Source organism: Rhea pennata, chromosome 5 (assembly GCF_028389875.1).
Source record: "Rhea pennata isolate bPtePen1 chromosome 5, bPtePen1.pri, whole genome shotgun sequence".
Taxonomy (NCBI): Eukaryota; Metazoa; Chordata; class Aves; order Rheiformes; family Rheidae; genus Rhea; species Rhea pennata.
This window is the reverse complement of record NC_084667.1, coordinates 1,974,881-2,001,306: the sequence shown is the minus strand read 5'-3', so window position 1 is coordinate 2,001,306 and position 26,426 is coordinate 1,974,881. Positions and strand designations below refer to the sequence as shown.

Below are 26,426 nucleotides of genomic sequence, written 5' to 3'. Positions count from 1 at the left end.
GAGAAGACAGAGTTGTTGTTTGTTCAGAACTCATAAAATACAGCCTTGTAGAAAAAGAATATGTATTTTTCAAAACTTACGTCAGTTTAGAGCTGCTCTGCTCGACTATACAGACTGTAAGTAGTGCTAAATAGAGTCCGCATGTTACAGAACTACTAGGAAAAAATACATGGATTTTTTTTTCGTAATAGGAATTTGATAATACATCATTTAAATGCATTATCCTTCTGCTTTTTGTTTTGCACTTAGAAGCAACACGTCTTTGTGTTAATGCTTTGATTTTGATCTGGCATATGAATATATATATATATAAAAAAAATAGATAATATACATATATACAAACCCACACTGGAACAATAAAAAGAAAAATTCGTGCATTGGCTCTTCCAGAATGAGAACTATGATTATTAAGTTTGCTTTTTTTGTATCTGATTTCAACCACAGATCTCCAACTATTTCAAATAGTAGTATCACTGCCTTGCACTGGTGGAATAGAAAATACTAAGAGATGACTTTTACGGTTATTAAAGGTTTTCACCAACTCAGCCCAGAAATACGCTCGCGGGCTGCCAAGTCTCGCGAGAGCAGCCCGCGGCCGCGGCGGCCTGCGCGGCGTCGGCCGCCTCCGGGCAGTGCGCATGCGTGCCGGGCTGGCGGCCGCCTCCGAGGAGCGCGCATGCGTGCCGGGCCACCCGCGCAGCGCCGGCCGGCTCCGAGCGACGCGCATGCGTGCGGGGCCGGCGGCGCGCGTGGGGCGGTCGCCGCCGCGGCAGCCATGGAGCCCGCTGTGGAGGAGCTGATGCCGCGGCTGCTGCCCGTGGGCGACTGCGACCTGGCCGAGGACTTCGACCCCACGGTGCCTCCCCGGACGCCCCAGGAGTACCTGCGGCGCGTCCAGTGAGCGGCGGCGCGGGAGGGCCGAGCCGCGGGCGCGCGGGCAGGGCCGGGGCCGCGGCGCTGACGGGGCGGCGATGCGTCCCTCGCGTCGCCTCAGCTGCCCGGGGCCGCGGCTTAGCGCTAACCGCCCGGCGCGGTGCGGGCTCGGAGGTCACCGCTGGCTTTTGGTTTTGTAGGATCGAAGCAGCTCGATGCCCAGATGTGGTGGTGGCACAGATAGACCCCAAAAAATTGAGAAAGAAACAGACAGTAAACATTTCCGTAAGTCTGAGAGGTGTTGCAGCTACTGTTTTGAGGGAGGGAAAAAAAAAAAAAAAGAAAAAAGAAAGGATGTTAATATTAAAATTTCCCTATTAGGTTTTTGGGGATAGTTGATCTAAATAAAACAGTAGGGCTGTGGAATAGTAAAAGCATCTGCTGAATTCAATGAAATTTCTCGTTCTGAAGGGACAATTGTTGAATTGCTGGAGGACAGCAGTCTTTATAACCGTTTTATTTGATATTATCCATGCTATTTCATATACAGCACTATTTTATTGCCTGGGGAAATTAAATATTGCATTAAGTTCTATAAATATTTTGTCATAAAACCTGTGTAAATTATGGAAGAAAGATATTCATACCTTTATTTATATAAAAATATATATAGGGTGATAAAAGATAGAAAGTATAATAAATACAGCAAAACTTTGCTAACTTTAGATGAAATTCAAGCACCACTTCTTCCCTTTTTGGTAGCATATTTCATTGGATTTTTTTTTTTTTTTTTTATTGCTCAAGCAGATTTTTCTGTTGTTACATGCCCTGGCGCTGTGTTTCCCCCCCCCCTCCCATTTACAAGTAGTTCAAGCAACAGTTTGTCTTTCTCCATCAGAAACTGTATGATCTAGTATTTTACTATAGGACTGCTGACGTTTCTAGAACTTTTTAAAGTGCTCTGACATATGACCATGTCACTCTTGTGACTATTCTCTTCATTTGTCTCATCTCTTTGTAGTGATGTTCTTAAATATTGGTCGAAAAATTCCTTTCTTAAAGTAACTCTTTAATGCTAATCCCTAGAAAGGTTGTATCTACTTAATTTTCAGAGTTAATTTCCAAATGATTCTGCAGTCTTCTGTCTTCCTCACCTTGTTTTCTGAGCACAGAGAACTCCCCAAATTCTTAGCATTTAACCAAAATAAGGAAATAACATCCTCCTTTTTATAAATAGGAAAATTAAGGCAGAACAATTGCTAGGAAAAAAATAATTAAATATAGAAATCTTATTTTGACAGTATACTTTGAATAATTCGTTTTCCTTCTTATTTGAGTATCAGAAGAGTCAAACAGGAGAAACTTTGCCTAAACCAATTGTTAAAGCATAGTCTATGTCATTATTAAATTACCTTTTTCTAAGGAATATTTAAATGATATTTTTACCTGATAGTAAATATTTGTTGATTCTCTTGCTTTTAAGGATTCTTTTTATAAACTTTCTTTACATTATAATTATTGCCAGTGTTTCCTTAGATTTCTGGGTGTCAGCCTGCTCCTGAAGGATACTCTCCAACTCTCAGGTGGCAACAGCAGCAAGTGGCCAATTTCTCAGCTGTTCGTCAGGTACAAAATGGTGTGGGGAGGATGTTTTCAAATTGCACTGTCTACACAGTACACATCTTTGCTTTATGGGGGGCAACCTTGTATCGCTCTTACTATGAAGAGTTAATATTCTATTGTAGAGGTTTGGTTAAGTTGATAGGTAGCTTAGTTATATACTCATTTTTTTCAGAAATTGTTTAACTTCTGATGAAACTGCCAAGAGAGTTGTGTTGAGATAGATGTGTTAAAGTAAAAAAAATGTAGCAGAAATATCCGGCTATATTTAAATGATGTAGAATAGTTGAGGGAGGACAAAAATCTTGATGTTACGCAGTTATATTAAAACCTAGAACTCAGCAATAACTGAAAAAAAAAAAGTTGATTCTAACCCACCCTGAGATTCATCTATGTAGAATACACTGCCCATTTAGGATACTGGTAACACCAGTGGGACCAGTTATGGAGAGAAATACTGATTTGGTAAAATGCATTTGTAAGGTTGTGACATTTGCAGACTTAAATCTTTCCTAGCACGTTTATACGTTGCTCTTAAATAAGAGAACTAAAATGGAAAGTTGAACAGTCTCTCTATCCACAGTTCAAACAGAGTAAAATGCAAGAGAAAGATCTAAGATCATTTACACATCCAGTGCAAAAGATAAAAGATCTAAGTAAAGATCATTTACACCTCCAGTACTGCTGAAGGCACGTTTACAGTGCTTTGGTATATTCCAGAGATACCTGAATTAACTCTATAATAATCAATTGCACTGAAGCTGCTGTAGGAGGACTTTGCATGAGCTATCTTACCCTGTTTTTCAGGGAGGGAGTCAGTGAAAGTGGAGCTCTGTACTATTGCATCTGCATTGCAAACAGTAAATGAGCTAGCTCTTATTTCTACAAGGTATCACATACATAGTGTCTATTATTTAGATATAATCTAAGATTTTAGTAGAAGAAACTTACTTCTATCATTGTACAGATATTTCTTTTATACACCTAAATTCCATCCTCTCCTCTGTGCCAGAGTTAACATGGAGCAGTATAAGAATACTGTAAAAAAATATTTAGGGGGGGAAAAGCATCAAAAGTCACTTGTTCAAACGTGATGCTAGAGAAGCTTATCAGCTACTGTTATTTACAACATTATGGGCTAGTTGTCTTTTTAGCGGTCATTTTTACTGATAAAGTAACTGGAATGGGGGAAAAAAATCACTTCCATTACCAAAGCTTTACACCTTAATACAGGAAACAGTCAATTAAAATCCTTTGCACCTAATATAGGATCCCTGGCAGGTAAAGAAAAAAAAAAAAAAAAAAAAAAAAACACACCCACTAGGAAAGATTGCCTTGTTTGTAACAATTCTGTAGGTATCTGATGTAGGACAGTTAGAAACATCAGTGGCCTTACATATGCTTTTGGACTAACTCAATTATTTTGTTCTTAAGCTTATTATACCAAGAAAAGTCTATAAGACTATTAAAGCTTATTAATTCAACTCAAATCTTTAAGTAATAGACTTAAAAAAAAAATCTTTCAGCTTTAACACTACTTCCAATAAAACAGCATAAACAGGTTGGACTTAGGTTTGTACTAAGAAGCATTGAAACCATTTAGCTACTCAGGCTTCCACTGATTTAAAGAACACCATAAAATGTACTTGCATCATTTTTATAAGGGAATTCACCTTAATAGCAATAAAACGCAAGTAAATCACATAGGAAATTAACAATTGTGGTTAGGATAATATTTAGTAAAGCTAAACTATGATTAGGCACTGTTTTAATTCCTCAGAGTCTGAACAAGCACAGAAATCACTGGCGGTCACAACATTTGGACAGCAATGTTACTATGGTAAGTAGAACATGTTACTTCTGCATTTTTTCCAGTAGTTAAATTTATGTGGTTAATCTTACTTTACAGTTTAATGCAACATTTTGTGAATAATCTCAAATCTGTCCTTAAGTGTCTTTAAGGCAACAATTTTTTTTTCCACTTATTTACTTCAGCCAAAATCAGAGGATGAAGAAGGCTGGAAAAAGTTTTGCCTGGGTGAAAGATTATACTCAGAAATAGATACACTATCTGATAATGAAAATCTAGGAATCGATTACCTAAAGGTGGGTAGAGGACTTCTAATTCTCAGCTGCTTTTTTTGCGTAACTCCTACTGTCTGTTACCACTTTGTGCCAAATTGAAAGTAGACTCTGATGAGCACCACAAGACCCACTTTTTTCTCCTCCTTTTAAGTGGAAACTGACTGAAGCAGAAAATAAGTCTGTATTTCTTCTATCAGCAAGTTGAAGAGTTCCCTAATCTGTTACCAGCAAAAGCATAATATTGAGTTGCTAACTGAACAGAAGGCTTTTTGCATAGTCTACTGTAGAATTTTGTTGAATGGTAGAAATTTAGTTCTTGCCTTCATACATGCTATTCTAAAACATACACTTCACTCAATTCTTTTTTTGAAGAATGCTTTTACTGTTACTAAAGAACAAAGTTCTTTAAAAATCTTCAAAGTTTAAGATAAGGTTAAGTTTGATATCAAAGAACATCAAGACTCAGAATTCAAAATACCTACAAATCCCATTAAACATCCCATTAAAATATGAGCAAATTCTAAATCAGAACAAAAGTATGTTGGTGATGGTCTCCACATTTTCCAACTTGGCTTTTTTCCAGATGGGTTTTCCTCCTTTGCTAAGTATTGTAAGCAGAATGAATCAGGTAAGCCTACTTCTTAAAATAGCATAGCATCTTTGCATAAATTATAACTTCTCGTCTTCCATCTGTTGCAGAAGTTTTATCTTTTGTTTTGTGTTAGGAGCCAGAATTGTTTACTCTAACTGCAATTTAGTTCATGCTTACAAGGAAAGCACATAACCATTATCTCATGTTTAAGTGCAAACATCTTTACCAATTGACACTTGCTATGACTAGTCATAATACTTGTTTCTTGTAATTTTTTTAATAGAACACTTATTTTAATCTCTTAGTTTCTGCTGAATGCCCAATTACGTGCTTGGCAACGTTTAAGGTTTTCTCCTTTGGTGTTTTAAGTGCAGTCCTTCAATTTGACCATGAACTTTTATGTACATTGCAGGAGTAGAAGAATCAGATTTACCTTTTCTTCACTATTATGTTTCCCATTAGTTACCCTTATATGTAAACAACCAGTCAATCTGAAATCTCTTTCCTAATCTGTAGCTATCTAGCCATAAGTTTTTATTAACACAGAAAATCACTTTTGTTTTATATAAAGTTCTTCCCAGGAACTGCTGCTTTGACACTTAATTTGTCCCTATGTGTAATTTCAACCTGGAATAAATACCCTATAGAATCACAGTAGAGTGAAAATATGTAACATGTATATATAAAAAGCAAAAGTAATTTTTAGATAATAAAAACATTTAGATAGAAGGACAACTAAGCAAGGCTTTGCAGGTATTGCATAGTCTCTTTCTGTTCCTCTTTTGAAGGCAACAGTAACCAGTGTCTTGGAATACCTGATAAACTGGTTTGGAGAGAAAAAATTTACTCCAGAACTGGTAATGCTCCATTTATTCTAACTATTTGCACATGAACATATTAAACAAGGGATAAATTGTGTATCATATTCTGTAAAATTACTTTAGATTTTAAAGAGTTTTCCAAATGCATGTACTGTAATTCAGTCACTTTCAAAACTTGATTAGGTACTAGAAAGAATATTCATAGAACTTTTTGGAAGGTTAATTACAAATGCAAAAGATATAGATCTACTATCTACTATTAAAAATCCTCCTTTCTGTTGCTTCCCACACTGATTAATCTGCAAAGTTAGATGAGCATCAGTGCTGGAGAGAAAAGTGTATCGGAATGAAGAAGCTTTGATTCAGACCACAGTTTAAGCTGCTAGGGTGCTGCAAATTATGTATGCTGCTATTTCCCTCTAAATTTGGAGATGCATGGTAATCTGCAGGCAATACAAGTTCAATCTTTCCATATGCAGCACTGACCAGTGGCCTTACCTGTGTTAATGTGGTAACAGGTCTAGTCTAATAAGAAATTCTGATTGATGGGACGTATTAGCATGGAATTTTACCATATCTACCCTAACTAGCTATAAAATGGTGTCTATCCACAAGAGACCATGATAGATGCATTTTAATTCACTACCACAAAGTAAGAGTAATACAAGCTTACCTCTGTGATACTAAACAAAGTTGCACTGTTCTCAAGTCTTTTAAAGACCTTTCATATTCTGTCCTTTTCTATAGGACAGATTCCTTAAAGCATGTTCATATTGAATTTTAGTTTATTCCTATAACACGACCCAGCACAAGCATTAAACATGATAACTAATTTAGTAAACTATGCTGGTAGCAAAAGTTAGGTTTATACAGCCATAGGCTTCAGTGAAGTAGAAAAGCAGAAGAACATGTTTTCACAGTGGCACAGAACTAAAAGCTCATCCAACAACATGAACTTCAAAGATCTGACTTCATACATTCTCTCTTTAAGAATGGTTTGTGAAGTTAAAAATTAATAGCTAAATAAGTCTTTTATATATTACCTAGTAATTCTTTGTGTTTACTTTAATAGTGGAAGCTGTATTAATTTGTAGCTTGGCCAGTATTCCAAACAATAATATCAGGGAATTCCAAAGTGCTTCTTACAGAAAGCTTATCTAGAGACACCAAATTCAATTAAGTAGTACCTAATTTGGCTTTTAAGCCTTTCAATTCTGACACTAGTACTTAAATGCAATTTTGGTTTTGAGATCTACATTCTAGTCCTGCTCTGTATAACAAGAACTGTAAACTTCAAGAAAATACCCATAATTAAATATCTGATATTTTTATTTCTATCCACACAGGGTAGATGGCTTTATGCACTGTTGGCATGCCTTGAAAAACCTTTGCTACCTGAAGCACATTCTCTTATTCGACAACTGGCAAGACGATGCTCTGAAGTCAGAGTACTGGAAGTAAGGTTTAGTTTATCATTGTGCAGAGGATTTGTTCAACTTAGCAAATTATTGGGAGAATAATCTTTCAGTTCTTTAAGTGTTGGTAAGTAATTTTTCATGCACTAAATCTGCTAGAGAATGAAGGGTGCTATTTACACTACAAGCAGTATAACCTGGCTTCCCCCCCCCCCCCTTTGGGGGCACAAGTAGCATGAGAACTGTTCTCATATTTATTTCTCTTTCAGGAGAACAAGAATGAAGAACAAGTATCAGCTTTGAATTTGATGATCTGCTTAGTTAGCAGGTAATGTAAATTATAACTAAAATAATGAAGTCTATTCAGAATAAAATATGATTACCCTTGTCCTAGCCTAGATTTTTTTAGAATTTAATAAAAAGTCAGTACTCTAATCTAAAAGTACTTGAGATAAAGAGTAAACTAAACTCATCAGTTTCCTCAAATGAGCCTTATGAACTATAGTTATCAATACAAAAAAAATCCTCTAAAATAAGAGCTTGAAACTCTTATTTTTGAAACTCCCCTGACAACTCAAGGGGGAGTAAAGGGTTCTTACCATATTCCAATTCTCTCCACTAGGTACTTCGATCAACGCGATTTGGCTGATGAGCCCTCCTAGATTGTTTTGAGAACACCGTATGTTTTGTGTTGCCATAATACAAGCAGCATTATCAAGGTTAACTGCAAGATGCTGCACAGTTCAGACCTGAAATACTATACAATTCCTTCAGAATGCCCACATTTGGGACAGCTGTATGAATAAGTTGATTTAAAGCTGATCTCTAGCAAGGGATTACCGGCATCTCCAACACTGTCACTATCTGAAAGTGTCTGCCGTCATCTCTCAAGCTACCATCTCTGTTGACTACACTCTGTTAGAAATTTCTAACATCTGAGTAATCCCATGGGCACTGCCATCGGGCAAAGACTTTTAAGTTTAAAATGAACTTAAATCACAAATGATTGTTATGTAAGACCCCGCTGTTGAGGGCTTTTTTTAAACAATAAAACATCTTTCTTAAACATCTTGATTTTTCTGGATTCTTCATAGTATTTTACAACTGCCTTTATAATATAGAGAACAACGATTTTTCAGCTTCAGTTTCCAAGCGTAACTGTTAAGCAGTTCAGTTGTACCTGCTGAGTATTGACACAATTCAGTAGATCAAAGGAAATGGTGTTAAGACTTCCTGAATAATAACTCATTATTTCTTAGTAAAGTAATGCAGAAACCAGTGAAAGTTAAAACAGCTGTATTCAGTGCTCTTTAATAGAAGCTTTTATTAAATGGAAAGAACAAGTTCTATATGGTGTCTTGACAAATACATTACCTCACCTATTTCACTTAATATATTTTAATATGGAATGCTTCCACACAACTATTAGCATCTGCTTTGTGTTTCTTGTGGTTCTCATTGTATTCAACAATGAAAAAGCTAAAGGAACAATAAATTCTGCTGATACAGCAAATTGATATCCAGAATTTTCCCAGTAAACAGGTAGTAAGTTTCAATTAAGTCCTTCACTATTCTTTAAAAACTTTTTTTTTCTTTACAATTAGCTATCAATAAACCTTTAAAGTATCTTAAAGTTACTGGCACTTTTGAATATGGAATAGTAGTCTTAACAGTCAAGTGCAAAATGAGGGTGAATTATAATACCTACTTGAGTTTTAATTCTAGAGATGCAAATGAACAGTTCAGTCTCGTCGTTACTGAATGTCCATGCGTTGCAAATGTGTAAGATGTGCCATCAAAATGTCCATCCATTTGACATACAGCGCAAGTTCTCTAGCTTCTTCAGCATTTCCAGCATGTTAAAAGCAGGACAAGGTGGTAACACAAGAACCCATAAAATGCACTTAGGAAGAGTATTAGTTAGACAATTCCTTAACTGCAGTTTCAAACAAATCTGATTCATGCATATTTTCTTTAAGAAATTGAATATGTGTCTACAAGTAGATGTACAACTTTCCTGTAAACTTCAAACCATTTTAAGAGCCAAGTGTTTTAATCAGCTTAACAGCTGGATCTTCAGTGAGTATCATACCACAGTACTTATTTTCTTCTCTGTACAACATGGAATAGCATTCTGCTCTTTTGGGGTTCCGCTTCCCAAAACTGTTAGACTAATCAGCTAGAAGTAATCTAAACTAGCATTAACAGTACCTGAAAATACCAGAACTTGACCACATCTTAAGCTCAAGTATAATAAATCCCTGGTTATCACATTTATAAGCTTTAGTTTGTAACAGCCTTCTAGAAAAGGACCGAGTCATTACAGACTTCCAACATCCCTAGAGCTTAGAGAAGGATAGTTTCTGCTGTTCTTGCCCACCATTCAACTAAGAAACAAGCTTCTTCCAACACAGAAGACAGTTATAGCAGACAAAGGTGCTATTATAACATGTTAGTTTTCCTATTTAGCCTATATTTGCTGTTCTTAAAGTGGCACCAAACTTAATCGCTACCACAAAACAAGGCATTACACTTCTGAGTAAGGACAGTGAGATTCAGTAACATCAGTTTCTGTCATTACTCATTTCAACAGTATAAAGCCTGAACTTAGATAAGCGCAAGCAAAATTCATTAAAAGTAATTTAAGCAAGATGTTCTCAGGCTTACCTAGAGCAAGATATGTATTGCTATGTCAATCTCGTAACAAGAACTATTTAGCAAACCCCAATGTCCTCAGAGCCTTGGTGATGCCTTTATAGGTCCTTGCAGGCCTAACCATCTTCCTGCTGATACTCACTACAGAAGTGAGTTGTAGCTAGCAATTAAAACCAATTACATTAATTGCACAACAAGCTAAAATAAACTTCCTTCTTTGTCCAGTAGCAGATGACCTTAGCTGGAAAATTCCTCCTAAGCAAAAGGAACAGCATATGAATTTTAAGGAGGCAGGAGACACTGTTTAATTTTTCTACTGCCCAGTATTATTCCCACTGGCAAGGCACTAAGATTCCACTGAACATCATTAGTGAAAGCTGTTGGTTCATGTGATAACAAAGCAATTGCTGCCTTACAGTTTGGAGCCAATAGGGAAGGGGAGCAGTTTAGCATTCATGTTAGGTGCCACAAAAGACATTAGTTTTTCTACTCTAATTTAGTCTTCGTCAATCTTTTGCTCAGTTCTTAAAAGGTGCCTCTAGTCTTCCCTATGTGCTGTTTTGGCAGTTCAAATCTTTTCTTGAAATCTTTAAGCTGACAGGTTTTACTGTAATGGACATTAATACCTCGGTATAGAATTAATTTCATACCAAGAGGTGAGAATAGTGTTATTTTGATGGACATTTATTATATACAACATAGGAATTTTGCTGCAACCTGCTATAACTTACAAGCTACACAAAAAAAAAAAAAATAAAGCAAAACCAAGATACTGAGTCCACACACACACACACAAAGGGTTAAGGTAAATACCCAGATTTGAGTGTTCTACATCTTCTGTATCATCACCTGAAATTTACCTGCAAAGAAAAAGCAAAGTCAATTAAAGCATCGGGATTAGAATTATTTTTCGAAGTAATTATTTCTTTATAATTGTTTTGTTAAAAAAAAGAAGAGACCCTCACCTAATTGCATACCTAGTTGTTTTTAATCTTCACTTGTGCAAGTAGCCTTCTACTGTTACATAAACACAACTTTTTAGTTTTGCTTTCCACTTAGTATCATGGAGGTTCCCCCTATACAAGTATTTTCTCAGCAGTGAAGCATTTAGAGTCAAGCCATGCCATGAAGTTCATATAGTTCATACTGGAAGTTCATATGGCGTCCTTAGGACCAAACGCTTCGAACTCATCCCACTTTGACAAATGCTTACATCGTGACAAAGCAGGTAAGGAAAGTTACTAAGCGAGCTAACAACTGAATACCCTGAGAACTACTTACATGCAGGCATCGTCGAAACTTCAGCCGTTACAATGCTCTTTATTCCCAAATTGGACAGGCCCCCTCTGATTAGTCCACAGGTAAATGCTAAATACTAAACAAAGTTACAGTTTAAATAAATTTAAGGGTCAAGCTTGTTGCAGAATTTTGAGATTAAGTGTTTAAAACAGTACTTAAACTATATAAAACTTTGGGAGTGACTTCAAATTTGAGAAGCATTAGCTGGACTCCAATTATTTGTTCAAAACTGGTGTTACAGTCTTCAAAATAAACAGTTGCACAACTAGCAGAAATTGTGAAATACAGGCAATATTTGGTCATGTGTCATGACTGGATGCCCCATATCTACTAAGGTGTAAACTCTAATCAAGCTTTCTCAACACTGGGGGGAGTAAAAGCATCTCTCATAGATAGAAATTTTGATTATTACCACATTGGAGCTCACAATGCATACTTCCCTTGGTAGAAGCACTATCTCAAGTCTCTTCCTTCTACCTAATTTTATTACGCTAGTAATAATTTAGTATCTGTAAGACAATTATCCCTAAAACTTGACTGAAATTAGCAACAGGTATTAAAGTCATTGAAGGAAACAGTTCACAACTATTACTGCATAGGTCTCATCTCCTTAGAATACAAGGACTAAAGATCTGCAGATGTGTTTACAACATATGGTGCGAAACAAAAAATGTATCAAAAAAATTCCCAAGTATAACAGCCACAACTGTGATTACTAAATCTGAGAGAGCAAGAATTTTAAAATAAATAAATAAAATCAAGTGCCCCATTTCTTATATCCGCTTCAACCAAAGGTCAAAGGTTCCGCAAAGCTATTTATTTTATTTTGCTCAAATATGCTAACTCAGCATAACTCATAAAAAATAATTTTTAATTGGTGGAAGATCTCTTTAAATGTTCATACCATCTCAAAAGTTTATTCTGCATAATTAAGTAGTTTCCAAATCTCTCTTGGAAATTTCAAGAAAACAATCTGAAAGCAATCTGAAAGCACAAGAAAGAATTTGAGATAGCGGCAGAATTTTTTTCCTTAACTGCATACAAAGTATGAACATCAGCTCATCGTCTACTTGCAGTCAAACCAACTCTTACTATTAAGAAATTCAAACATGACACCAGCAAGTGTCAAAGTTACACCTGTTTCTCAAGTCATACATCAAATCCACTGCCTTAAGCTATATTTTTAAAACCATTGTTATTTGAGACTAAATTTCAGTTGCCTTTTTGGAAAGTTTGTATCCACTCAATTCCAAAATTTAAAGTAGATTTAAAGTCAATAGAGCATGATAATGCAAATCAAGCTGGTAGTTCACCAGAATAAACATGAAGAGTACCTTTGGTGCGTGTTCTAAATACTGCTTTCCTGCAGACATTTGTGTCAAGAGCCGAAATTTATTGTCTTGAAGTACATAAATACCCTATTAAAAAAAAAACTTTTTAGTAGCATATCCAGTAACATTTAATCAACATCGCTTGGGAAAAGTATTTATCTATAGATACAATATAACTATTTTCAAGTTGAAAAAAGAAACGTTAAGACATAATGTGATCTAAATTTAAATTGTATTGTTTACTTGTATGAAATACCCCCTCAAAAAAGATTTAAATTGCAAATTTACACCAAGACCTGTAAATAAAAATATGATCTTACATCAGTTAATTACAAAAACCTTTATTTACATTTTCTTGTAAGAGTCTTCTCAGTGATCAGAAACAATAGCTCTGTATTAAACAAACCATCTTTGCTAACATGTAAAGTACATGCTGACCTTTACATTCAGATTTTAATCTTCATTTGGGTATACAATTCACTATTCTCGTTCTCAAATTCAATGAAGCCTATATATTCTTTAATAGAAGATACACGCAACAACACCCAGAAGATGAGCAAATTTAAGTATTCTAATACTTTCAACATTAAAATTTTGTGGCACATTACAATATGTATTTTAATAAATGAAGTATGAAGACAGCTTAACTTAATCTAAACCTGAAATTTTAATATTTTTGACAACAACTGCGCTATCTTAAAATTTCATAATTCTTGAAATTAAGGTTGCATATACAATCAACATTTAGGCTGAATATTATAGTTTTCTTATTATTCAAAAAAGATTTCTAACTCTATTACTATTTCTTGAAGTTATTGCTTAATAAACAGTCCTCTGGAAAAAAAAAATCTAATCTAATTATTTCGCACAGTCCTTGTAAAAACTGTATTGTCCTTAGTTTGGTACAACAGAAAGACAGCCATAAGAAAATCGAGTTACTTAAAAAGAGAATGATTTCTGATTCTAGTAAAGTAACTCCTTAAATTATTTTGATCTTGCTTCAAAAACTTCAAACTCTATTTAAATAGGGTTTAAGGCATCACTCTCTCGATTAGTTTTTCACAAAAATATATTGATATACACAAAGTTCTATGTAAGCTGTACACTTCAGTTCTGTGCACTTCAGTTTGTTCTGTGCACTTCAGTTTAACTCTGCAACAGACAGCACTGAAAGTAAAATTGAAAACATTTAGTCTTTTCAAATAGAGCGGCTATAAAGTATCATAAACGAGCATTAATGAGTTGTATTCTGAAACTACATGCTAAAACGAACCTTGAAAATCACTACTCTAAATAAAAACATATAAAGAACATTCCGGGTTTCTTATTAACTTGAGGTGAAGACAAACCAAAAATGCACTGATATCACAAAAGCGTTACTAATTTTGTAAGTTAAATCCTATCCTACTGTATTAGTACCTGATGATTAGTCCTGAGATTATCTATTTGTTTTTTGAATACAGTTGTCCAAAAGTCCTTGCAGATGAATTTCATAATATCTAATTCATCCTTGAACCTGGCAGTATCTTTTGTAAACCTAAGAGATAAATGAGAAATACATTAATAATGAAGGCGCACAACAATCTGAGTAAGCAAAAAAAGAAAATTCCAAAAATGACATTGGGCAATATGATTTTGATACTATCATTGAAATTAATGTTTTGACTATCGTGTAATAGCGTTTTAGCATCATTCAACTTTCACCATGCGTTATAACTTAAGAGAAACACAGTGTTATCTTAGTATCTGCAACAGTATCGCAGAATAAGTAGCCTTGAATTTTATGATTATTAAAGATGGGTGAAATACTGAAAGATGCAAAGCACTGAGCTTTATCCTCAACTAATTGTGTAAACAAAAGAGAAGCACAAGGCATTTACCGTAGCTCAGGACTCCTCCAAACATGGGGAAAAAAGCGTTAATGTATAGTAACCAACACGCGGTATTTTGTCCACTTTCCTGCAAGGGGATCTCCCTCCCTTACGCACCTCAGCGTTCTCCCCCTCTCCTCCTAGTCTCGGCCGAGCGCTGCAGGGCGGCTTTGTTCAACGGAAACAAGACCGCAGAGCCCCCGGGAACCGCGGAGCAGAGCAGCCGGGCCTGCGAGCAGAGCGCGAGGTCCGACAGGAGCCGCGCCACGGGCCCGGCCCCGGCTTCGCAGCCTGCCCGCGGGCCCCGCTCACCTCTCGATGAGCCCCTGCCCCACGCGGAAGCCCATGTTCTCCAGCTTGGCGATGCAGCGGCCGTTCTCCTGCAAGACACCAGAGCAGCCGCCGCTTCAGCCGCGGCCCCCGCGGCGGGGCGGGGCGGGGCGGCCCTCGCGGCGGCGGCCGCCGCCTCACTCACCCCTTCGCCCTGCTCGGCGGCGCGGTAGAGCCCCGCCACCATCTCGTTGTGCAGCAGCAGGAACACCGCCTCGTCCGCCATTTCCGCGCCGCCCCGCCCCCTTCCGGGGCTGGCCCCGCCCCCGGGCATGGCTCCGCCCCCCTCCGGGCCCCGGCCCGGGCCCCGCCCCGCCGTAACGGCCGCGCCGGGGGCGGTGGCGGCGCTGCTCGGTGCGCACCTCCCGCGCTCGCAGGCCTTTACGCTCCCGGGCGGGCCGGAAGGGAGCGCGCGGCTCCCGCCGCCTTCGGAACGTCCGCTTCTCACCCACCACTGCCCGTCACCGTGCAGCGGGGAGCTGCCGCCGAGCTCGGGGGTTGAGACCGGCAGCCCCCTCAACAAAATGATGTCCCTCCCGGGCATTTAAGAGGGTTTTTAATAAAAACGGGAGGAGGGCGAAAAAATGATCGTAGGCGTCAGGAGCGCAACAAAAGCCAGTCAGCCCAAAGGGAACTTTAAAGCCGTTAAGTGGAGAGCTGGTCGGTCACGCTCCAGCTGTAAAAGTTCGGACCGTGAGAGAAAGGCACGGGCAGAGGAAGGCGCCTGGGAGCGCGCCCGCAGCGCGGGCAGCCCCGGGGGCCGCAGGCGGCGCTGGGCTCGGGCGCCCTCCCAGCAGCGGGGGCGCCGCTGCCGAGGCCGCAGCGTGACTTGGCAAAGCGCCAGCGCGCGGCGCCCCTCAGTAACGCCCCCGCCTATTGGTTCCTGCGGCGCGGCAGGGCTCTGTAGCGCAGAGGCGATTGGCTCCCGCCCGGGCGCCGTGCGCGCGGTTTCTTCTCACAGAGGGGGTGAAGAGGGCTAGTCCGGGTGGGTGAGGACGGGCGCCCTCGAGGTGGCCTTCTGATTGGCCTAGAGGGGGTATGACGAAGTGAACGCTCATTGACTAAGAGCGATGCCGCTCAGGCGTCCGTTGGGCGACTCCAGCGGTGGCAGGCGGAGAATTTCGGCAGTTGGTTAGTGGAGCTGTCAGTCTGCGCCTGGTCTCTGGGATTGGCAGACGCGTCCCGCGAGCGTTCGCCGCGGGGCGGGCCCTTCCGCCGCCTTGCCGCATGATTGGCGGGCGGCGAGGGGCCGCTATTGGCTGCGCTGGGCTGCCGTGGGCTCGCGGAGCGGTGGGGCCGCCGCTGCCGCCGCGCGTGGGCGGGGCGCGCGCGTGTGTGTGCGCGCGCCCGTTACCCAGCGGTGCTTTGCGCTCGGGCTCCGGCTAGGCCGCGCCGCGGGCGGGATGGCGGTGGCGGTGCGCGCGCTGCAGGAGCAGCTGGAGAAAGCCAAGGAGAGCCTCAAGCACGTGGATGAGAACATCCGCAAGCTCACGGGCCGGGACCCCAACGACGTGAGGTGAGGCGAGGCGGGGGCGGGGATGCGTCACGGCCGGGGGGGGGGATGGCGCGCCGCGGCCGTTGCCCCTGTGGGGAGTGGGGGAGGGGCGAGGTGTCACGCAGGCCGCGGGGCCGGGTCGGGCGGAGGCGGGCCGGGTCCGTGCGCTAACAGCTCCCGCCGTCTCCTCCAGGCCCCCTCAGAGCAGACTGTTAGCCCTCGCAGGCCCCGGTGGAGGTAGAGGGCGCGGGAGCTTACTGCTAAGGTAAGGAGCCGCCGGGCTGCGCGCTGGCTTTCGCTGTAACCCTTTGCTGCGGCGTTGTTCTGCTGTCCCTACCCAGGGAGGTTCTTCTTGCTTCGTCGCCTCGCTCGCTGCTAATGACCGAGAGCCGTTGTTCAGGAAGCAGGCGCCAGAGTGGGGCTAGGATGGCGGTGGGGGTTGTATGTCACAGCCTAAATTTTAAAGTTTCTTCTTGTTCCGAGTTGTAACGCTTCGTGTTATATTCGTAGTCTTCTCTAACCCTTTCTGTAGCTAGCCTGGAAACGAGGGGGAAAACGAAATAATTTAAATTAAGATGGAGGGGGGTGGGTAGGGGAGGAAATGGTCTCTGGAATCTTGTTTCTTTGTATCGATTCAAACTCAATCTCTTGGTAATTAAGAAAGTATTGGCTATTGCAGATGGAATAGAAAGAGTTGAAGTTGAGAGAAATCTTAAAACAGTTACAACTTCTGGATGCTTATGGTAGAAAATACGTTAGACTGAACAAATATAGGTAAAAGCACTAGTGTTTTGTCCTGGTCTGTCCTTGCCCACCAAGTAGAGTGAAAGAGTTGCTTTTTGTATTGTATTTCTTCTTTAATGAGCTACGTTTGCTTAATTGCAATATTAATTTCTTGGCTAAGACTTAAGATATCTTGAGAATTTTTACAAATTTGAGCATTTGAACGCAATTGGACAACTTGTTTGAGTGTAACTGCTCATTTGAATAAGGGCAGAAATTCAGGTTTAAATTAGTTGCCCCATAAACAGTATGTGTAACAACTGTATTGCTGTTATAATAGCAAAATGATAATATTGCTGAGTAAAACATATTGTTGTATTGTTGCCACAAAGACGAAATACAGTTTGGTTGTGCAGGCTTAAGGTGGACCTGTGCCAGATCTGGGATTAGCCTAACCTGTTCTGAGATCACAAGTGGTTTCTTTCTAGGCGTGGATTCTCGGATAGTGGAGGAGGACCCCCAGCCAAACAGAGGGATCTTGAAGGTGCAATCAATAGGTGGGTGTAAAAATCGATGCAGAGAACTTAATTTTAAACTTACTATTACAAACTTTTTATGACAAATCCTTAGATTCAATGACAGTTAATGACTGATGGCAGTGATAACTATCATCTTTAGGGTTCGCATATTCAAGGCCTGTTGGAAATATTTTTGGCTGATAATATATGACTGTGATGAATTTTTTTTCCATACCTTATAGCAATATAAAGATTCTTGCACGCTGGAGCAGCTGAAGTAGAATAAATAGTAAACGTATTTCTGTAAGCATATTTCTGCAGTGGATTTAAGGGTTCATGTTGTCTTTTGTATCGCTTGGAGAAGGAACTGTCTGAGAAGTGAAATAACTTTGTATGTTTCTGGTGGATACAAAAATCATGGATGTTAAAACCCCTTCCACTCACTGTAATTGTGAGTGCGGTTCTGTTGCATGCTTTGACTGCAATGCTTAAAAATTTTTTTTTCTTCCTTGTTAGTGCCGCAGATAACTGCTCTTTGACTTGCTAGATCTGTTTGTTGCAAACTGTAGTATATTCAAAAGTTGCAAACTGTAGTATATTGAGAAGTGTTTTTTGAATATGTTTATGGAATTAGCCACCAAATTCTAAGAATCTGAAAAAATCCTTACTATTTTCTGTTTTATTTGGTGTACAGTCTGCAGCATTATATCCTGCTTAGTAGCCTGATATGTTTTTCAGCAGGCGCAAATAGATAGAATTATGCCTAAGGCTTCCCTTGCAATGTAACAATAGACTTAGGTTTTGAGCTTTTGCATTTCAATGCAGATTCATCAGATGTGGCTTTGGTTATAGTGAACTCTGAGCACTTGCATGCAACTGTGTAGTTTTGGAAGATAGTGAGACTTGCTTCTGAATTCTTGAGTTATGCAAAGTGAATGCTGTGAAATGGTATTGTTTGTAGTAAAGTGTTATGCCACAAAGCTGAGAGTGAAAACTGAAAATAAGCTATATTTAACAAGCTGTGTAGTTGTTCTTTGTTAAAACCTTGATTTGTTCAAGTGCCCTGGTCCTTCTAACTCGTTTTGTATCTGCTCAGTGAGGTAATTTAGGTAGTGTTTCCCATTTGAAAAATTTAGGTAGTGTTTCCCATTTGAAAAATTCTACCGATTTGCGAGTCTTTCTGTATTTAATGTATCCCAGATTGCTCTTAAAGCTATAACCGTTTTAGAGATTCTGAAAAACTACAGATAACCATTAAAAAAAAAAAAAAGGAATAAAATTCAAAGATGTTCTAAGAAGTTAAATATGATACTAGTACAGGCTATTCTATCTTACTTTATCATACAAGTTGTATTAAACTCTTTTCTCTCACTTGTCACACTTGATTTTTACCAACAGCAGATGCTGTATGTGAAACAACTTATTGGTCATGCTCTTACCTTCAGAGTAAGAGAGAGATTTTATTGGAGATATTGATCCTTCTGATTAGATATGTTGATTAATATTTTTCTTGTCTTAGAACAGATACTGTCTTTAATGTCTTTTTGAGTGACCATTAATGCTGCTTTTGCTTTTTCAGGCTGGGTGGAGAACGTCGGACGAGAAGAGAATCACGCCATGAAAGCGACGCAGAGGATGATGATATTAAAAAGGTAATACATGAAAAAGGGGAGCTACGCAATAAGAGGCATGCTTAACTGGAACGTGAAAAAAAAGCAGCTTGTTTTTCTTTGTAGCCAGCGTTGCCATCCTCTGTTGTTGCTACCTCCAAAGAGCGAACACGTCGAGACCTTATACAGGATCAAAATATGGATGAGAAAGGAAAACAAAGGTATGCAGAAATGTCTTTTCAGTACTAATGCGGTAATTCTGAGTGCTAGTACAGGAAGTTTTAGACTTTAAAAGTATAATGTAGATGCTGTTGTGCATCAAAGATGTTGCTGAAGAGGTACAATAATTTTCTGTAATTGATAGGGATTCTACTTCTCAGGCCATCTACAGGAATTACATTTGCTAGCAGTAGTGTAAGTGATAATCTCTTGAGTATGTCAAAAATGTATATAGCTTCGTTAGTTACTTAACATTCTGATTGTTACAACAGGAAGAACTTCCCTGTGAGAGTGACAGAGCACTGTGCCAGGTTGCCCAGAGAGGTTGTGGAGTCTCCTTCTCTGGAGATCTTCAAGGCCTGCCTGGATGCAGCCCTGTGCAACATGCTCTAGGTGACCCTGCTTGAGCGGGGTTGGTGGGGGTGGACTAGATGATCTTCAGAGATCCCTGTCAACCTCAACTATTCTGTGATTTGGTGAACAGGAAACAAAAGCAGAATTTGAGTCTAGGGACAACTGTTCTGTTGCGTTTTGCATGATAGAAAACTATGCAAAAGTATATTGAAGTAACCAGTTCTTCCTCAAATATCTACATTTAGAGAAGATAGTTTTAAAAAAATGCAGTTTTTAGGGTAGCTACAGGTGATATTTGGTATGTCACTTATGCTACTGATTAAAGGAGTTTTTAACAGAGTAGTTCTTTCATGTTTGCTATCATGTGTACAGCCTGACCTTCCTTTTGCCTGCATCTCTTTAGTTTCCTCCTACTTATAATCATATCACTGTTTTTCCTGTATTTTATTTGTGCTACAGTAGCTCTTAAAAGATTTTGCTGAGATCCGGTCCTGTTCTTCAGAAGAGGTCTTGGTTGCCTTTCTTTGTACAACCTCTTAAACCCTATCCATCCAGTCTGCAGCTCACCTGGTGTTTCTTTTGTAGCAACACTAACTGTGATTCCATCGCTAGCTTTTAAATCTTCTCCACACAGAAGCAGTTCCAGAATTCTTAGTGGATTGCACAGAGCTTCTGGTGCAAAGAAGTTTGTCTCTTTGGAACTGACATTTTACTGTTTTGCATTTTGGTAGTCTTTTGGGAAGAAACAGTATTTATCTTTTTGTGACTCATTTTATGGTATCCTCCCTTAGAGGATAGCACCCACTGGACTCTGATTAAGCTCTGTCTCCTCTGGGATGTCATTCATATGCAGATAGCCTTGGCAGAGAATGCTTAATCCCTATCTATTAATTCTTTCCCCATTTCTGTTCTACTGTTTCCTGTACAAGTAGGAATCCTGCCAGATTTTTACTGCTGCAGTAGAGTTTTGTGGCAATGAGTGAAAAGAGTAGCCTTTCCTTTCTCTCTGAGTTAATACTCAAGGTGAATAAAGGTGGAAGTCTCCTTCCTGGTGTAAAGACATAATTTAGGATTAGCGGGAAGGAAAGAAAAAGTGAAATTCAGGAAGTTAGTTATTCAGAAGAAGGGAATTCATTGAATGATTTTTACTTACATGTTTTGAGAAAACTTTCCTAAATAATTAGATGAGGACTGCTTAACCACATCAGTGGATTTATATTTTCCCCCTTTTTTCTGTATTGTGAATGAAAGTAATTCTTGCTTCATCGCACAGTGCATTACCTCATTGTATAAGATACTGCTAAGCAGTGGCAGCCAGTCATCTACTCTCCTGTGGCTTCATTTCTCTGTAACTTGTTCTAGGAAGAAACAGGTTTTCGTGTCCTTCAGAAAAAGCCAGGGCCTTCCAGTGCACTGCTTATATTGATACATCACACTGTATTTGTCAGCCCTTTTTTCGGTACTCTTTGCTTTCAGAATGATTTTCTATTTTTAATTTTTCCTTAGCGTCACTTTTTTCCAGACAAAAAATTGCAGGCTTCCAGTTTTCTCAGTGTTAACTGTCCTGTGTTATGGATAAGAGCTATGTCTCACTCCTAAGCAAAATATGATATGTCACTGCAAATTATATCCTTGACTGTTGGCACATTCAGTACATACACTATTGCTAATGGCCTTGAGTGATACTGAGCCTTTAAAAATAAATCTCTCTGAGGTGGGAAAGTTTCTCTGATTGTTTATTCAAATAAAAATCTTGGTACTTAAACTGATCCTCAAACTTTTTTTTTTTTTTTTTTTTTTTTTTCTTTTTTCAGGAATCGACGTATATTTGGCTTGTTGATGGGCACTCTTCAAAAATTTAAGCAGGAATCCACAGTTTCTACTGAGAGGGTACTTACTTTTAGTTTTAACAGATTCTAAGTCGTAAATAATAAAGCAATATTATGTGGCACAGGTTGCAGGTATTACAAGCGTAACAAATTGCTAAGCGTACAAGTAGATTTTTGGCTGCTTTAATTTAGCTGAATTGGGGGATAATGAGGTAGAAAGGGGACTCTAAGGATTTTTTGACTTTATAAAAGTGTGACCATGACAGAAGTGATACAGTAATGTTTATACTGCTGGGTTTCATTTGTTTGCTTTTTAAATGCAGTTATTGAACATGCAAAATAGGAAGTAGATGATCTTTTTCTTGTTTACATTATTTGGAGATCATTTCAAAGTAAATGGATAAATGGAATTTAATCAGGTAAACTATATAATCAGTCAGGCTATTTCTGTTAACAATGTTGATTCAGAATTGCTGAAGCAGTGCTGATCCTCATGTGTTGCGGATGTTTAAATTAGAACCAAGTATACAAGGAGTGTATGGTTGTATTTCATCATTTATTTGACCAAAAGCCAGTGGCTTTTTTTTTAAGTAAATGAATATGTGATTGTCCTGAATGGTAACTTCTAAAGGTTTTTTGAAGTTATATACCATAACCTGTACAATTTAAATACACCTACTAGGCATAAAGTCATGACCACATTCTTTACTTTTAAAATATTTTAATTTCAAAATTATTGTTGCCTAAAATTGATTATTTAATCATAATCACGCTTAGATTAGAAATGGTATGTGAAAGTTCATGAAGTTCTACTTTCAGCTGTGTAGTGGAGGCAGCTGTGAAGTTCTTGTATTTAAACGTCTTTTGTAAGGTGCTAACATAGCTGGTTTGCTGTTGATATTGATTTCTTTCACAACAGTATTTGGATATTCTGCTGTTTTCTCTGTAACTAGTAGTGTAGCACACAAGGAGTACCAAAGTTCTCAATTGTCCACTTGCTTTTAGAACAGGAAACTGTGTTTTTGAAACACAGGCTCCTCAAATAACTTACAGCAGTATGTGCTTGTATAAAGTGACTTTGAGGAGTTTCCGTTCATTTTAACATGCTTCTGAGAATTTGTATAGGCAGTGTTTTCTTCATACATAAGGTCTTACTATAAATCAACTTAGAGGTCTGAAGATTTCATAAGATGCAGGTTGGGTGGGTGGATGTGTTTTGTTTGTTTTTTGTCCAGGCACTAAATTGTATGTTTGTGCTATACAAACTATTGTGTAATCCTATATGGCTGTCTAGGATATGTAAACAGGAATCTCTGGATTACAGTTATATATATGTAATACACTGTGAATACTTCTGGTATATTCAGTAATTTTTTGGCTGCCAACACCAGTCTATAGCCTTTCATTTGTTTCTTGGAGTTCAATTTTTTTTTTCTAAAGTTGAGCTCCTGAAATCTATTTGTATTTTCTCCCTTTTTTAACAAAAGTTGAATCTTGAAAGTTCAAATGCAAATTGAATGGTAAACATGCAGCAGATAGAGATCCATAGGGGCATGTCGTTTTACAGTATGCGTGCACATGCACGCAGATTTGTGCCAGCAAGCAGTGGCACTCTTTTCTTATGTTATTTGTAATTCAAAAGCTATCTAAATTTCTTTTGAGGAATGCTTTTAACAGTGTAAATACAAAAAATTCTAACAGGACCAAACTAGAATATTTTCTTGATTTAGAAAAAGAATATTAAAGTACTACTTTATTTATCTTAGCAAAAGAGGCGACAAGAAATTGAACAAAAGCTTGAAGTACAGGCAGAAGAAGAGAGAAAGCAAGTTGAAAATGAAAGGCGAGAACTGTTTGAAGAAAGGCGTGCTAAACAGACAGAACTGCGGTTACTGGAGCAAAAGGTTGAGCTTGCTCAGTTGGTGAGTTTTAGTTTTGTTCTCTGTTTATTTTTGTTCTTTCTCTTGTATAAATTATTTTGGGGTTTTACATTTTTTTTATTTCATTTCTCAGCAAGAAGAATGGAATGAACATAATGCTAAAATAATTAAATATATAAGAACGAAGACAAGACCTCACTTATTCTACATACCTGGCAGAATGTGTCCTGCTACACAGAAGCTGATGGAAGAGTCACAGAAAAAGATGAATGGTAAGGAAGATCTGTGTAACACAAGACTGCTGCTGTTCTTGCCTCCCTCTCGTGTTTACTGAACAAATTTAAGTCTTTCTGCTTAGATTCAGTAATTTCATGGTCAAGACAAACTGCATATTCTTGTATGTGTGTTCATCATAACTGAGCAATGTCCTTTAGTGACTTACTTTTGTTGGCTGCTTTGATCCTTTTACAAGGAGTCAAAAGAGGTGTATATGTAACTTCAGAAATATTTGTTTAAAACTTAGTCCTTTATATTAACTTTAGCATCCAGATGTATACCAGTGCAGCAACTTCATTTTGAAAAGACAAATTCTATGGATTGAAGACCCCAGGAAACAGGTTTCTACAAGGAGTTGAGAATCATCTTCTTTAAGCATAGCACTAGTACTCTGATTTTATTTATGGGTTTTTTATTTTTACTACCTTATGTGTGTTTGTTTGTCTGTTTCACAGGATGACTGTATTTCATTTCGGAAACAATTTAAAATACTGTGTGGTGATGGTGGTCTTACTGTTCTTAAACTGAGAATTTGTTTTCTTTATTGTGTGGAGTGGGGAAATAAGAAGCACCCATCTGAATAGCTTACCTTGTTAAAGGGTTTGGGGGGGGTGTTTTTTTCATACTAATCTGCTTTTTGATGATTCCTGGTGTCTCTTCTTGGGAAGCATGAAGTTGTTAATGCTTACTATATATAAATACCAGGAAATGAAGGTTGGTATTTTGTTGAAATCAATCTAATCAACAGTATACCAAAGTCAAACTTTGTTAGATTAAATTAGGGTTTTGTTGTTCTGACACTCAGTTGTGTTGATTGTCCCCTTTGCTTTGTTTTTAGTAAAGGTAGCCATCAGTCTTTTGCATTATGCATGACTAGCTCACTACTTCAGAATGAATAGGGATGCAATATTTGTAAGTTAAAACAATTTGATAACTGTTAGTGCATAGCTAAGGAGAAAACAGACTTCAACTTCTGTAGATTATCTGTCTAAAACTCCTATTTATGCATTTATTCTCCAGCACTCTTTGAAAGCAGGCGCAATGAATTTGCAGAGCAGATTAACAAAATGGAGGCCAGACCCAGAAGACAATCTGTGAAGGAAAAAGAACAGCAGGAGGTGCAGACTGAAGAAAAGAAGGAAGAACAGAACAAGGAGCAGGAAGAGGGTAAGGTGGCTCAGCAGGTGGAAGAGTTGGAGACAGGTAATCAGAACAATGATGTAGAAATGGAGGAGGTAGGGGACGAAAAGGGAAAAATAGGTTCAGGGCATAGTGATGCAGAGAAAGAACAGGAAGAGGATGAACAGAAACATGAAATGGAGATTAAACTAGAAGAGACTCCTGAGGTGAGGGAGAATGACAAGCAGCAGGATGGTCAGCATGAGGAGGTTACAGCTGTAAAAGAGGAAGGTGGAAGTATTCAGCCAGTAGATAATGAGCAGGATGTGGTAGAAATGAATGAGGCAGATAGTGTAGAACCTGTAGAAAATGAAAATGGCAAAATGGAACCAGAAACTGAGTGTGATCCTCAGCCAGAAAAAGTGTGTAACATTCCTTCTCCTGAGAAGGAGAAAGGTATCAAAGCAGAAATTGAAGCTGAACCTGAAGGAAAACAGGAAAAAGCACCTGAAACCAAGCCAGAACCTGAGGCCCCATCTCAGCCAGAGTCTGTGCTACTGCCACAGTCACCTCAATTATCTCAGTCCATTCAGGATGCAGAGCCTCAGGCAAACAAGGATGAAAATGCTGTGGTGTCCATAAAGGTAGCTGAGGCACAGACAGAGCAGAATCAAACACCGAGTGTAGAAATTAAAAATAAGACCAGGAGTAGAAGCAGGGGTAGGGCAAGGAACAAAACCAGTAAGAGTCATAGTCGTAGTAGCAGCAGTAGTAGTAGCAGTAGTACTTCAAGTAGTACTACTAGTGGAAGTAGTTCCAGCACTGGCAGCAGTAGCAGTCGGAGTAGTTCCAGCAGCAGCACCACTACAAGTGGGAGTAGTAGCAGGGACAGTAGCAGCAGTAGCTCTACCAGTAGTGAAAGCAGAAGTCGAAGCAGAGGAAGAGGGCATAACAGAGATAGAAAACGCAGAAGGAGTGTGGATAGGAAGCGAAGGGATGCTTCAGGAGTAGATAGAAGTCACAAGTCCTCAAAAGGTGGTAGCAGAGATGCAAAAAGCTCAAAGGATAAAAGTTCAAGATCTGATAGAAAGAGGTCTATATCAGAAAGTAGTCGGTCAGGCAAGAGAACTTCACGGAGTGAAAGAGACCGTAAATCAGACAGGAAAGACAAAAGGCGTTAACAGAAGAGACCAAGCTTCCTTAGCCTAATCTTTGCAGCAGAAGATGATTTGAGTGAAAGGATTCCTTTTAAGGAGGAGGAGAAGGCTGCCTTAAGAATTGCATGCTGTAAAAAATCTTTTGGAAAAATGCAGACTGTTTACCAGGCATTCTTGTACTTTTTACATAATTTTGTAAAAGGTGACTATCAAAATTATGTGAAGTTCCTGAAAATGTAAAAATAAAAGATTAACACTCCTTTGCATCTTTTTTTAAATATCCTGTACTCATTAAGATCCTCTGTATATTTTAATAGGTAAATCTTTAAGTTGGTGTGATCACTTCTACTCCTG

At 38.9% G+C, this 26,426-nt stretch overlaps 3 protein-coding genes across 7 annotated transcripts; 2 read left to right on the top strand and 1 right to left on the bottom strand.

The window, feature by feature from the left end:
* The first annotated feature begins 719 nt into the window (after window positions 1–719).
* GEMIN2 (gem nuclear organelle associated protein 2) lies at window positions 720–8,472 on the top strand. 2 transcript variants are annotated; one of them, XR_009958510.1, is made up of 10 exons: window positions 720–897; window positions 1,074–1,158; window positions 2,410–2,499; window positions 4,274–4,333; window positions 4,489–4,599; window positions 5,162–5,206; window positions 5,959–6,027; window positions 7,338–7,533; window positions 7,676–7,734; window positions 8,029–8,054. XR_009958510.1 is itself a non-coding variant. In XM_062576647.1 (10 exons), exons 1-10 carry the CDS (start codon window positions 776–778, stop codon window positions 8,066–8,068), a joined length of 792 nt encoding a protein of 263 aa, XP_062432631.1. In that variant the 5' UTR covers window positions 721–775; the 3' UTR covers window positions 8,069–8,472. The 2 variants fall into 2 exon arrangements, 1 of the variants encoding a protein (XP_062432631.1); XM_062576647.1 differs by having other exon boundaries at window positions 721–897; window positions 7,338–7,448; window positions 8,029–8,472.
* A 213-nt stretch (window positions 8,473–8,685) lies between these two features.
* TRAPPC6B (trafficking protein particle complex subunit 6B) lies at window positions 8,686–15,133 on the bottom strand. 3 transcript variants are annotated; one of them, XM_062576485.1, is made up of 7 exons: window positions 15,038–15,133; window positions 14,875–14,942; window positions 14,111–14,228; window positions 12,695–12,778; window positions 11,343–11,436; window positions 10,875–10,921; window positions 8,686–10,316 (listed from the first exon to the last, which is right to left on the bottom strand). In XM_062576485.1, the coding sequence occupies exons 1-6, from the start codon at window positions 15,116–15,118 to the stop codon at window positions 10,890–10,892; spliced, it is 477 nt and encodes a 158-aa protein (XP_062432469.1). In that variant the 5' UTR covers window positions 15,119–15,133; the 3' UTR covers window positions 8,686–10,316; window positions 10,875–10,889. The 3 variants fall into 3 exon arrangements, with proteins under 3 accessions (XP_062432469.1, XP_062432470.1, XP_062432468.1); XM_062576486.1 differs by having other exon boundaries at window positions 8,686–9,246; XM_062576484.1 differs by lacking the exon at window positions 8,686–10,316 and having other exon boundaries at window positions 10,730–10,921.
* A 1,107-nt stretch (window positions 15,134–16,240) lies between these two features.
* PNN (pinin, desmosome associated protein) lies at window positions 16,241–26,331 on the top strand. Of its 2 annotated transcripts, XM_062577567.1 has the most exons (9): window positions 16,241–16,408; window positions 16,581–16,652; window positions 17,599–17,667; window positions 19,208–19,280; window positions 19,365–19,459; window positions 21,626–21,701; window positions 23,407–23,562; window positions 23,654–23,792; window positions 24,817–26,331. In XM_062577567.1, exons 1-9 carry the CDS (start codon window positions 16,296–16,298, stop codon window positions 26,094–26,096), a joined length of 2,073 nt encoding a protein of 690 aa, XP_062433551.1. In that variant the 5' UTR covers window positions 16,241–16,295; the 3' UTR covers window positions 26,097–26,331. The 2 variants fall into 2 exon arrangements, with proteins under 2 accessions (XP_062433551.1, XP_062433552.1); XM_062577568.1 differs by lacking the exons at window positions 16,581–16,652; window positions 17,599–17,667.
* Window positions 26,332–26,426: the final 95 nt, after the last annotated feature.